At 43.9% G+C, this 12611-nt stretch overlaps 1 protein-coding gene across 1 annotated transcript in view; it reads left to right on the top strand.

The window, feature by feature from the left end:
• Positions 1–755: 755 nt before the first annotated feature.
• The window catches only part of CD58 (CD58 molecule), a 43905-nt gene continuing 32049 nt past the window's right edge, over positions 756–12611 (top strand). Inside the window, exon 1 of the mRNA XM_079902582.1 lies at positions 756–888. Within this exon, the coding sequence (XP_079758708.1) occupies positions 819–888 (70 nt within the window). The 5' untranslated portion in view covers positions 756–818. The remainder of the gene's footprint in view (positions 889–12611) is intronic.

Below are 12611 nucleotides of genomic sequence, written 5' to 3'. Positions count from 1 at the left end.
TTTGGGGAGGCCAAACGGAGAGGGAGTGAGCAGCGCTGACTCCCCAGCCTGAGGGCGAGTCCACAGTAGAGATGGAGGAAGAGTGAAACAAAGAGGAAACGGAGAAAGGAGAAACCCAAGGCTGGAAATCCCAGTTCCCAGTGAGGGAGTGTTGGGGTGAGGTCCGTCTTAACGAGAAGGTGGCTGCACTTGAATGAGGAGAAGCAGGCACTTGGGGGAGGAGGATTGGGGCCGCACCAGGGGACCCCACACAGTCTAGCAGTCGTCTAGAATGTTGCCCGTTTCCTTTTGTCTTAATATTTGAGGAAGCTGCCTTGTCCAGGGTCGTAGTAGCGAAGTGACTGGCAGGAAAAGCGAGGCTGCGCGACTGCGGCTGCTGGAAAGCGCTTAAGGAATAAAGCGCTTCAGAACCTCCCTGTCCCGGCACAGAGCTCTGCTGTCACCTCCAGCCGAGTGGGGCGCAGTTTTCGGGGAGCGACGGTCCGATACCCCCGGCTATGGGGGCGTCTCCATCACGTTCCAAATGCCAAGGAAAAGTGCGGGAGGTGCGGGAGGAACGAGGATAAACCTGGTGTGAAAACGCAAGCCACTTTTGGAGGAGAGCTCCACAGAGGAGGGCGGGGGGCGGCAGAAGAGCAGGAAGTACCCGGGGCCCAGACGGCGTTCTCGGGAGGGGGGAGAAAACGCGCGCCAAGACGTCATCCGGGGCCTGGCGGGACGCGCGGGGCGGGGCGCACCGCGGGGCGGGCTCTCTCTCCGTCCGGCAGGCCGAGGCGACGCCCGGCTGGGTCCCTGTCGCGGAAGCTGGCCCGTCCGCTATGGCCGCGGGGAGCGCCGCGGGGTGGGCCGTGGGGGCCCTCGGAGTGGTCTGCCTGTTGCTCCGGTTGGGTGAGTGGAGGCCTCCCCCGGGAGCCCGCGGGGACCGGCAGCGCGGGGTGTCAGTGGCCCCAGGGCTCCAGGGTCGGGGGTGGACGGGCGCGGCCCGAGGCCGCTGCAAGGTGGGGTGGTGGGGTTGGCGTGGGGCACGCAGCCCGCGCGCGGGACTTGGTCGTGTCACCCACAGGTCTCCCTAGGGTGGTCAGCAGGAAACGTGGACCGCAGACTCTGAAGCCTGTTTGGGAAAAAGAAGGACGCGACTCCTTCTCGTTCACCTCCCCTAGGCTCTTTCCTCCCTCTGGGGAGCCTTCTTAACCTCCACGATCCCCGATTCCCACTTGTGTTCCTCCGGAAGGGGTGCCTTTTCAGTGCGACTCAAGTGACTAAGTTACTGCTTCCAGCCGGAGGTGCCGTAGCGCAGAACTTGAGGGGAACTTGGTTCGCCGCTTCCGCAGCGCGGGAGCTTGTCTCGGGCTGGCCTCCCTGGCCAAGGAACGCGCTCTTTGCGCGCGCGCCGGCCTCCGCGCTGGGGGTGAGCGCGCTGCGGCCAAAGCCAAGTATGCCCGCGCCCGCGCGGAGGGCGGCAGTTCAGAACTGCTCTGCGGCGGGAAGGCGAGGGCCTCAATTCAGAATTCCTAAGGAGTGTCGGCTGGTCCCCTTTCCCCTCCCTTCCGGACATGAAAGGACTAACATGTGAGTGTCTAGGACTGTGTTCATCCCTTTCACGCTTCTTCAGCTAAATCGTTACGACAGCGCCATGAAATAGTTATCTTTGTCTCAATTTTTTACCTCCCCACCCTTAGCAACCTCTCCCCACACGGGCCCCTAGTTAAGTCATAACCAAACCCCTGAAGCATAGTAACAACCCCCTTAACTAGTACTTCTTTTCTTGGAATTTCCTGCCACCGGCCCCTTAGCCCACACCCCTGATGAACCTCCCCTCTCCGCTCTGCGTTCAGCGTTTATTGAGTGCCTTTGGGGTGCATGCATCTGTGGCTTACAGCCTGCGGAATGGGGGGTTGAGATACGTTCAAAAGAACCTACAGTGTAAGGCACAGAAGTAAATGTTTTAAGAGAGGTAAAGTGCTGTGGGCGTGCAGGGGGAAGACAGCAACATCTTTTGTGAAATCAAATATCTTTTGTGAAGCAGAAACTTCATGGAAGGGAGGGTATTTGAACCTGGCCTCCGAGGACAGGTGGTATGTGAACATGCCGTGATGTGGGAAAAGATTCCAAGAGCAGGAGACCAGGAAAGAAAGACAGGGGAGCAGGGTGTAGAGGGTGACCTTGGGCAGTAGGGAGTCATCAGTGTCACTGCAGAGTTGCAGTGCCCACGGGAGCTTGAGGCCCCCTAGGGGAGCCCTGAATGTCCTCTTTGAGAGTTGGGATTCTCTTCTGCAGGCGAAGGAGACCTCTTTCTGGGCCTGACAGGATCAGAGCCATCCACTTAGGAAGAATTAATCTGGCAGCAGTAAAGAGAAATGATTGTAGTTGAGAGGAATTGGAGGTGGGGGACCAGGGCAGGTACCATCACAGACCCCAAAGAGCTGTGAGGGTTTCATATGCTGGTGGCTATGGGCAGGAGGGAGAGGCATATACAGAGGTTGAAGGGATAAGGTAACTCCTCCAGAGGCACAGGTCTCTCCCCGGTCCCAGAATGCACCTTTGGTCACTACTGCCTGCTCTGTGCTCTCTCTTCAACTGAAAACCCAGTTTACCCATCAAGCCACACCTCCTCTAGGAAGATCCTCTGAACTAGCTGGTTTCTCCCACCTAATTCATTTATTTATTCAGACGTCATTTCATTCTGCAAGCATGAATATCGCCTTCTCTGAATAGGCTTTGCGCTAAGGGAAACCGTGTAGGTCTGCAGTGAGCCCTTTGGGGGCCAAACCCACCTCACTAGGGAAAGCTGCCTAACAGTGATGAAGAGTATCTGCTCCCAGAGAGATACCTGGCCTCTGACCTGGCCCCGCTCCTCGCAGTTAAAACTTCTGGAAGTTACCTTACTTCTGTGTGCCTCCATGCCTTTGCCTTTAAAGAGAGCGCCACTCACACGAGAGAAAGGATAATAATAATATCTGCTTAATAGGATGCCTGTGAGCATCAGCCATTCAACACGCACTTATGGACTATCAACTATGTGTCAGCACTGGGAAGCTTACATTATAGTGGGGGAGAGACAGTAAGGAAATAAAGCAGTAACTATGTAGTTGTTGGGTGGTGGTGAACATTTACTAATATAGAGATTACTAGTGCAGAGGCAAGGGAAATGGAAGTGGTTAATAGTTCCTTTTAATTTTCTAAAATTCTGGAAGATTTAAAATCTTTAGAATAGTTGCCAAAATAGTAAAGTGAACACTTACACACCTTTCTTCTTGAATCACCACTTATTAACATTTTATCACATTTGGGTTACCTCTCTCTATATACACCCACACCCATCCAGTTAACTTTTTTGTTGTTGTTGTTAAATCATTTGAGAATTGCAGTTCTTATGACAACTTAACCCTAAATATTTCAACATAGGTCTTTTTTTTTTAATATTTGTTTATTTATTTTGGCTGTGCCACGTCTTAGTGGCGGCACGCGTGCAGGATCTAGTTCCCCAACCAGGGATTGAACCTGGGCCCCCGGCATTGGGAATGAGTAGTCTTACCCACTGGACCACCAGGGAACTTCCAACATAGGTTTTCTAAGAATAATATGTTTGCAGTTAAGCCCTGGCACCATTATCACAGTCAGGAAATATAGCTTGATACAATACTGTTTTCAGATAGGGTCCAGAAGCCGATCTTGGATCACACACCAGATTTGGTAGTCATTGCTCTTTAATCCCCTTAAATCTAAAAATCTAAACTGTTGCCAGCTTCTTTTTTTTTTTTTTTTTTTTTTTTTTGCGGTACGCGGGCCTCTCACTGTTGTGGCCTCTCCCGTTGCGGAGCACAGGCTCCAGACGCGCAGGCTCAGCGGCCATGGCTCACGGGCCCAGCAGCTCCGTGGCATGTGGGATCTTCCTAGACCGGGGCATGAACCCGTGTCCCCTGCATCGGCAGGCGGACTCTCAACCACTGCGCCACGAGGGAAGCCCAAGCCAGCTTCTTTTTTTCTTTTTCTCTTTTCTACTTTATGGTATTGCCCTTTTTGAAGGGGTCTGGACTAGTTTTTTTTTTTTTTTTTTTAATAAAAATGTCCCTCGATGTTGAAGTACATGCTTAGATTCTGGTTTAAACATTCCTGGGCAGGAATTCGCACAGGTGTGCATCTCATCAGGCTGCAGATGCAGTCCATTTGTCTCGTTATTGGAGACGTTAATGTTGATGATTTGGTTAAGGTGAGGTGCACCAGGTTTCTCCATTGTAGAGGAGAAAATACAAGCATGTGAGGACAGATTTTGCATGCTTGGTTCCAAACCACTGGAAATATCGCAATAAAGCAAGCCATAACGAGTTTTTTGATTTCCTAGTATATTTAAAAGTGATGTTTATACTATACTGTAGTCTATTAAGTGTGCCATCGCATTATGTCTAAAAAAAATGTACATACCTTAATTAAAAGATACTTTAGTGCTAAAAAATGCTAACTACCATCTGACAGTGCAGAGTTGTCACAAAACTTTAATTTGTAAAAAAACACAATATCGGGCTTCCCTGGTGGCGCAGTGGTTGAGAGTCCGCCTGCCGATGCAGGGGACACGGGTTCGTGCCCCGGTCTGGGAAGATCCCACATGCCGCGGAGCGGCTGGGCCCGTGAGCCATGGCCGCTGAGCCTGCGCGTCCGGAGCCTGTGCTCCGCAGGGGGAGAGGCCACAACAGTGAGAGGCCCGCGTACCGTAAAAAAAAAACAAAACAATATCTACAAAGCACAGTAAAGCAAAGCACAATAAAATGGGTATGTCTGTAATACCTGATTCATTAAGTAACACTTTGAGATTGTGTGAATATCCTGTTTTCCAACAATCTTTCACCCAATGTTTTACAACCCAGTGGCGATTCTTCCCGCTAAAATGTTTGTAGATAGCAATTTTGTATCCCTATTTTGTTTATACTTTATTGACATTCTTCAGTAACAAAGAGCTTCTGCACCTCCCTTTTTAATTTTCTTTTTTTTTTTTAATACTAGTAAGGACTCGTGTATTATTTAAGATGGCATTCCTGTCATTTTTCATTTTGATGCTCAGTAATTCTGTATTTGGCAAGTGGGAACCCTTCCAAGTTTCAGTGTCCTTTTGCCATGTTTCCCTCAGTTTTGAGCACTTTCCTTACTTTCTGGTGTAGAAGGGTGTTCTGGACTCATTTTGTTCTTTTCCTGACTCAGCCTTGGAATCATTAGATTCCTTTTTTCCTGTTAGTGGGGGATGGTATCTAGAAACTAAGACCTGGGTGCTAGGTGTGCTCAAGACTCTTGGAGCCATAGCTTCTAGGCCCTGTCAGTTTTCAGTGCTAGGAAATAGTTTTCACAAAGTCAGGCATTCATCTTGTTACTGCAAAAGCTAATCCCACAATTCAGTTTTTCCTTTTCCTCCATTCCATATTAGTACCTCCCTTCCCCAAGGCGTGAATTCTATTCTTAGTAGCATTAGTATATTTTCCAAATCTACATTAAACACAAACTAATTCCATAATTGCTATGCCAATACTACTCCCAAGCACAAACTTTACTAAATACAGTTCAAGATTTCTTAGCAGTTCTTTTTATTCTTTCATATATCCCACTAAATATGTATAGAACACTGTATTTTCAAGTTATTTGAATTTTTCTTCTGTGTGGTTATGTTATCAAAGTGATACATAGTTGCATTAATTTGTTTCTCTTTCTATTCAGTTTTAGGGTTTCCCCCACCTTGATTTAATTTTTAAATATGTAAACTATTAACATGGTTCAAATCAAAACCATATACAGCTGGCCTTCCATATTTGCAGATTCAACCAGCTGCAGATTAAAAATATTCAGGAAAAAAAAAATTCCAGAAAGTCCCAGAAAGCAAAACTTGAATTTGCCACATTCTGACAACTATTTAAATAACATTTACATTGTATTAGGTATTATAAGTAATCTGGAGATGATTTACAGTATATGAGAGGATGTGCATAGGTTATCTGCAAATATTATGCCATTTTATATGAAGGATTTGATCATCCTCAGATTTTGGTATCCACTGGGATCCTGGAACCAATTCCCTGTGGATACTGAGGGATGACCATAAAAAAGTATGCTCAGGGGCTTCCCTGGTGGCACAGTGGTTGAGAGTCCGCCTAATGATGCAGGGGACACGGGTTCGTGCCCCGGTCCGGGAAAATCCCACATGCGGGAAGATCCCACATGCCTCGGAGCAGCTGGGCCCGTGAGCCATGGCTACTGAGCCTGTGCGTCCGGAGCCTGTGCTCCACAACGGGAGAGGCCACAACAGTGAGAGGCCCGCATACTGCAAAAAAAAAAAAAAAAAAAAAAAAAAAAAATATATATATATATATATATATATATGTGTGTATATATGCTCAGAAATTCTATTCCCCCCCTTCCTCTCCCCCCATAACATATAATTTGTTTCAGTTTTATCTTTGTTTCTTTTTGCAGTTATAAACAGATACATATGTTTATTTCTAACTCCCTTTTTTAAACAACAGGTAACATACTCTGTGTACTCTTTTGTACCTTGTTTTTGTCAGTTAACCATATGTCTGGAAAATCGTTCCATATCAGTTCATAGAGATCATCCTCATTTTTTTTTTTTTTTTAACAGCTTCATAGTGCTCCATGGGGTGGAGGTATGATATTTCATTGTCACTCTCTGGTGGTTAGTATTTTATGTAGTGTGGTCAGGGGAGGGTCTCTTTAAAAGGGTAACAGTTGAGTGTAGACTTAAAAGGAAATGATGGAGCAGGCCAGGTTACCATCTGGGAGAGTAGTATTCCAGACAGAGAGGACAGCAGCAAAAACCCTGAGATAGGCTTCAGCCGTTTAAAGAACTTCGAGGAGGGCACTGTGCTGGAGAGTAAATAGGAAATGAAGTTGTACAAGTAGTCAGGGCTGGACCCTAGAAATAAAGTTTTGTGGGCCCTTTTTTTTTTTCAATAAATTTATTTATTTTTTGCTGCGTTGGCTCTTCGTTGCTGTGCGTGGCTTTCTCTAGTTGCAGAGAGCAGGGGGCTACTCTTCGTTGTGGTGCACGGGCTTCTCATTGCGGTGGCTTTTCTTGTTTCGGAGCACAGGCTCTAGGCACCTGGGCTCAGTAGTTGTGGCTTGTGGGCTCTAGAGCTCCGCAGGCTCAGTAGTTGTGGCACACCGGCGTAGTTGCTTTGCGGCATGCGGGATCTTCCCGGACCAGGGCTCAAACCCGTGTCCCCTGCATTGGCAGGCGGATTCTTAACCACTGCGCCACCAGGGAAGTCCCTGTGGCCCTTTGAAAGACTACATTTTTTTTATTCCCAGTAAAATAGGAAGTCTCAGAGAGTTATGAACAGGAGTGAAATTGTAATGAGTGTTTAAATGAATGATTCTGGATGCGGCGTGGAGGATGGTCCTTGCTGATGAAAAAAGAGAAGCAGGGAGACCAGTTAGGAGGCTGCGGGAACAATGACTGGGTGGGGGTGGGTAAGAAATGACTGGGGTTGGGGTGAGGAATTGAAGATAGCAGGGTGTGTTTTGAAGGTAGGGCTGGCAGGATTTGGCCCTGGTTTGCATCAGTGGGGTAACATGTGGACAGGACCTAGGTAGCGCTGGGCAAGTAGCAAGATCAAAAATAGGAACTGTTGTATTAGTTAGCTCTCATTAGCAGCGCCTGCCTTATTCTGCAGTGGTTGACCTTTTTTGGATCCTTTATCTTGCCAGTTGTCTCTCCAGCTAGATTTTAGATCCTTGTATGCAGGAACCAAGTCATATACCACTTCATATAAAGTTTCTTTCATTGATTTAAATGTATTTGTTTATTTATTTGGCTGTGTTGGGTCTTCATTTCTGTGCGAGGGCTTTCTCTAGTTGCGGCGAGCGGGGGCCACTCTTCATCGCGGTGCGCGGACCTTCTCACTGTCGCGGCCTCTCTTGTTGCGGAGCACAGGCTCCAGACGCGCAGGCTCAGTAGCTGTGGCTCACAGGCCCAGTTGCTCCGCGGCATGTGGGATCTTCCCAGACCAGGGCTCGAACCCGCGTCCCCTGCACTGGCAAGCAGACTCTCAACCACTGCACCACCAGGAAAGCCCGTCTTTCATTGATCTCTTTTAATATTTTTAACAATACAAATTGTTAAATCTGGACATTAGATGATAAAGTATTGGTCAAACATTTCCCCATTTTAAATTATCATTATCTCACATTATTATGTGAGACTTGTTCATATGCTTTGCTTAATTAAGATTCAGAGAGCCTGTGAGGTTTTATTTATGAAACATAATCCAAATCAAAATAGTGTTGTGTTTTCCTCTCAAAAAACTAGATCCAGTATTATAATGGGGTGTATATAACCGTTGCCATGAATTAAGCACGTGCTCTGTGCCAAGTGCTGTGCTTAGAGTTTTAGATTTTTGTTTTCATTTAATTGTCACACCAGTTTTATAAGGTAGAGACTGTTAAGGAGGAGAACAAAGTTGAGGTAGATCAAGTACCTTGTCCAAGTTCACACAACAAATAAGTGGTAGAACCTGCTAGCACTTAGGTCTGTTTGACTCAAAGTCTATGTATTCCCAACCCAAGAATAGGTAAGCAACTTTTTGTTGATTGGTGCAGCCATAGTTAATCTCTTATATATAACATATATATTGTCCAACGTAATTTTGCTAAAGCATGTGAAATTATATGACAGCAAATTACCAATCACACAGATTGTATCCAATATTGTAATCTACAGTAGAGGGGTGGGGGAACCTTCTTTGGGCCATAGAATTCAGAATGGGGTTTTATTTATGTATTTATTAACATTTTGCCATAATTATACCTTCTTTATACACCCATACTTCACTCCTAAATGCTTTGGCATGAGCCCAGTAACATAATATTTATAAAAATTAACAGTAATCTCACAATATCACTTAACTTCTACTCTTACTCAAATTCCTCCAATTGTCACAAGGATGTCTTTTTTTAAATACCAGGATCTAATGAAATTTCACATTTTTCCATTTGTTGCTGTTTTTGTTTATTTTTGACAGGTATCTTTTAGGAATTTTGAAAAAGACTTACAACTACTTTTAAAGAACTAGATCTAGGAATTTGTTTGATTGCTGTCTTTTTACTGTAATTTAAAAAATTGAATTGTACACTCTATTATGGTTATTTGTTTTTTCCCTTTTTAAATTGACTTACAATATTATCGATACATTAGTTTCAGGTGTAAACATAGTGATTCAATATTTTTTTACATTACAAAATGGTCACAATAAGTCTAGTTACCATCTGTCACCACAGAAAGTTATTACAATATTATTGACCATATTCCCTATGCTATACATTACATCTCCATGACTTATTTATTTTATAACTGGAAGTTTGTACCTCTTAATCTCCCTCACCTATTTCACTCACCCTCTCTATCCATCTTCCCTCTGGTAACCACCAGTTTATTCTCTGTATCTATGAGTCTGTTTCTGTTTTGAATGTTTGTTTGTTTTGTTTTTTAGATTCCACATATAAGTGAAATCATATGGTATTGGTCTTTCTCTGTCTCACTGGTTTTACTTAGCCTAATACTTTCTATATCCATGTTGTAGAAGGCAAGATTCCATTTTTTATGGATGAGTAATATTCCATTATATATAAATACCACATCTTCTTTATTCATTCATCTATCAGTAGACACATAGGTTGCGTCCATATCTTGGCTATTGTAAATAATGCTGCAATGAATATTGCTGTGCATATGTTTTTTTCCAGTTAGTGTGTTTGTTTTCTTCAGGTACACAGAAGTGAATTTGCTGGATCATACGGCAGTTTGTGTTAATTTTTTGAGGAGCTGCCACACTGTTTTCCATAGTGGCTGCAACAATTTATGTTCCCACCAGCAATGCATGAGGGTTCCCTTTTCTCCACACCCTCGCCAACACTTGTTCTTTGTTGTCTTTTTTGAGGATAGCCATTCTGACAAGTGTGAGGTAGCACCTCATTGTGGTTTTGATTTGCATTTCCCTGATGATTAGTGATGCTGAGCATCTTTTCATGTGCCTGTTGGCCATCTCTGTGGCTTCTTTGGACAATGTGTTTTCAGGTCCCCTTCCTATTTTCTAATCAGGTTTTTTTTGTTGTTGTTGTTGCTTTTACTATTGAGTTGTATGAGTTCTTTGTATAGTTTGGATATTAACCCCTTATCAGATATATCATTTGCAGATAGCTTCTCCCATTCGGCAGGCTGCTGTTTCATTTTGTTGATAGCTTCCTTCCCTGTGCAGAACCTTTTTAGTTTGATGTAGTCCCATTTGTTTATTTTTGCTTTTGTTTCCCTTGCCTGAGGAGGCAGATCCAAAAAAGTATTACTATGATGGATGTAAAAAAGCATACTACCTATGTTGATTTCTGGTCTTACAGCACTGTGGTTGGAAAAGATGCATCATATGATTTTAGTCTTTTAAATTTATTGAGACTTGTTTTGTAGCCCAGCATGTTATCTGTCCTGGAGAATGTTCTATGTGTACTTGAAAAGGATGTGTATTCAACTGCTTTTGGATGTAATGTTCTCTATATATCTATTAGGGTCATCTGGTCTCATGTATCATTTAAGGCCAATGTTTCCTAATTGATTTCCTGTCCGGATGATCTGTCCATTGATGTAAGTGGGACATTAAAGTCCCCTAATATTATTGTGTTACTGTCACAGTTTTTCCCATTATGTTTGTTAATATTTGCATTATGTATTTAAGTGTTCCTATGTTGGGTACATAGATATTTACAATTGTTTTATCTTCTTGTTGGATTGGTCCCTTTATCATTATGTAATCTCTTTCTCTGTCTCTTATTACAGTCTTTGTTTTAATTTTTTACTTAATTAATTAATTTATTTATTTTTGGCTGTGTTGGGTCTTCGTTGCTGCATGTGGGCTTTCTCTAGTTGCGATGAGTGGGGGCTGCTCTTCGTTGCAGTGAGTGGGCTTCTCATTGTCATGGCTTCTCTTGTTGCGGAGCACGGGCTCTGGGCACGCAGGCTTCAGTAGTTGTGGCCTGTGGGCTCTAGAGCTCAGGCTCAGTAGTTGTGGTGCTTGGGCTTAGTTGCTCCACGGCATGTGGGATCTTCCTGGGCCAGGGCTCGAACCCATGTCCCTTGCATTGGCAGGCAGATTGTTAACTACTGCGCCACCAGGGAAGCCCCACAGTCTTTATTTTAAAGTCTGTTTTGTCTGATGTAAGTATTGCTTCCCCAGCTTTCTTTTTATTTCTATTTGCATGAATACCTTTTTTCCGTCCACTCGCTTTTAGTCTATGTCTTTAGATCTGAAGTGATTCTCTTATAGGCAGCATATAGATGGGTCTTTTTTTTTTTTTTTTAATCCATTCAGCCACTCTATGTCTTTTGGTTGGAACATTTAGTCCATTCATTGAAAGTAATTATTGATAGGTGTGTACTTATTGCCATTTTGTTCATTGTTTTCTGGTTGTTTTTACAATTCTTTTTTGTTCCTTTTTTCTCCTTTTGCTCTCTTTTCTTGTGATTTGATGACTATCTTTAGTGTTACGTTTGGATTCTTTTCTCTTTTTTGTGTATGTATCTATCATAGGCTTTTGGTTCCCATGAGGTTCATATATAACTATATAATGAGTCAATTTTATGAGATTATTTTAAGTTGATGATCTCTTAAGTTTGAACACATTATAACAACCCTGCGTTTTTGCTGCCCACCCCACCCTCGCATTTAATGTTTTTTGGTTTTTGGTTTTTTTGCAGTACACGGGCCTCTCACTGTTGTGGCCTTTCCTGTTGCGGAGCACAAGCTCCGGACGCACAGGCTCAGTGGTCATGGCTCACGGGCCCAGCCGCTCCACGGCATGTGGGATCTTCCCGGACCGGGGCACGAACCCGTGTCCCCTGCATCGGCAGGCAGACTCTCAACCACTGCACCACCAGGGAAGCCCACATTTAATGTTTTTGATGTCATATTTTATATCTTTTTATTTTGTGTATTCCTTAACTTTTTACTATAGATATAGATGATTTTATCGCTTTTGTCTTTTAACCTTCCTACTAGCTTTTTGTGTGGTTGACCTTTACTGTATGTTTGCCTTTACCAATGAGATTTTTCCTTTTTTAGTTTTCATATTTCTAGTTGTGGTCTTTTCTGCTTAGAGAAGTCCCTTTAACATTCCTTGTAAAGCTGGTTTAGTGACACTGAACTCTTTTAGCTTTTGCTTGTCTCCTTCATATCTGAATGATAGCCTTTCTGGGTAGAATATGCTTGGTTGTAAGTTTTTTTCCTTTCATCACGTTAAGTACATCATGATGTACTTCTGGCCTGCAAAGATTCTGCTGAAAAGTCAGGTGAAAGTTTTATGTGAGTTCCTTTGTGTGTACTGGTTGCTTTTCCCTTACTGCTTTTAAGATTCTCTTTTTATCTTTAACTTTTGCTGTTTTAATTGCAATGTGTCTTGGTGTGACCTCTTTGGGTTCATCTTGTTTGGGACTTTCTGTACTTCCTAAACTTGGATGTCTGTTTCCTTTCTCAGGTTAGGGAAGTTTTTAGCTGTTATCACTTCAAATAAGTTTTCTGTCCCTTTCTCTCTTCTCCTTCTGGCACCCCTATAATGTGAATGTTAGTGTG

The sequence above is a fragment of the Stenella coeruleoalba genome (genome assembly GCF_951394435.1).
Source record: "Stenella coeruleoalba genome assembly, chromosome: 1".
Lineage (NCBI taxonomy): Eukaryota > Metazoa > Chordata > Mammalia > Artiodactyla > Delphinidae > Stenella > Stenella coeruleoalba.
Note: the sequence above shows the minus strand (reverse complement) of the source record. Positions and strands in the feature narration are given on the sequence as shown.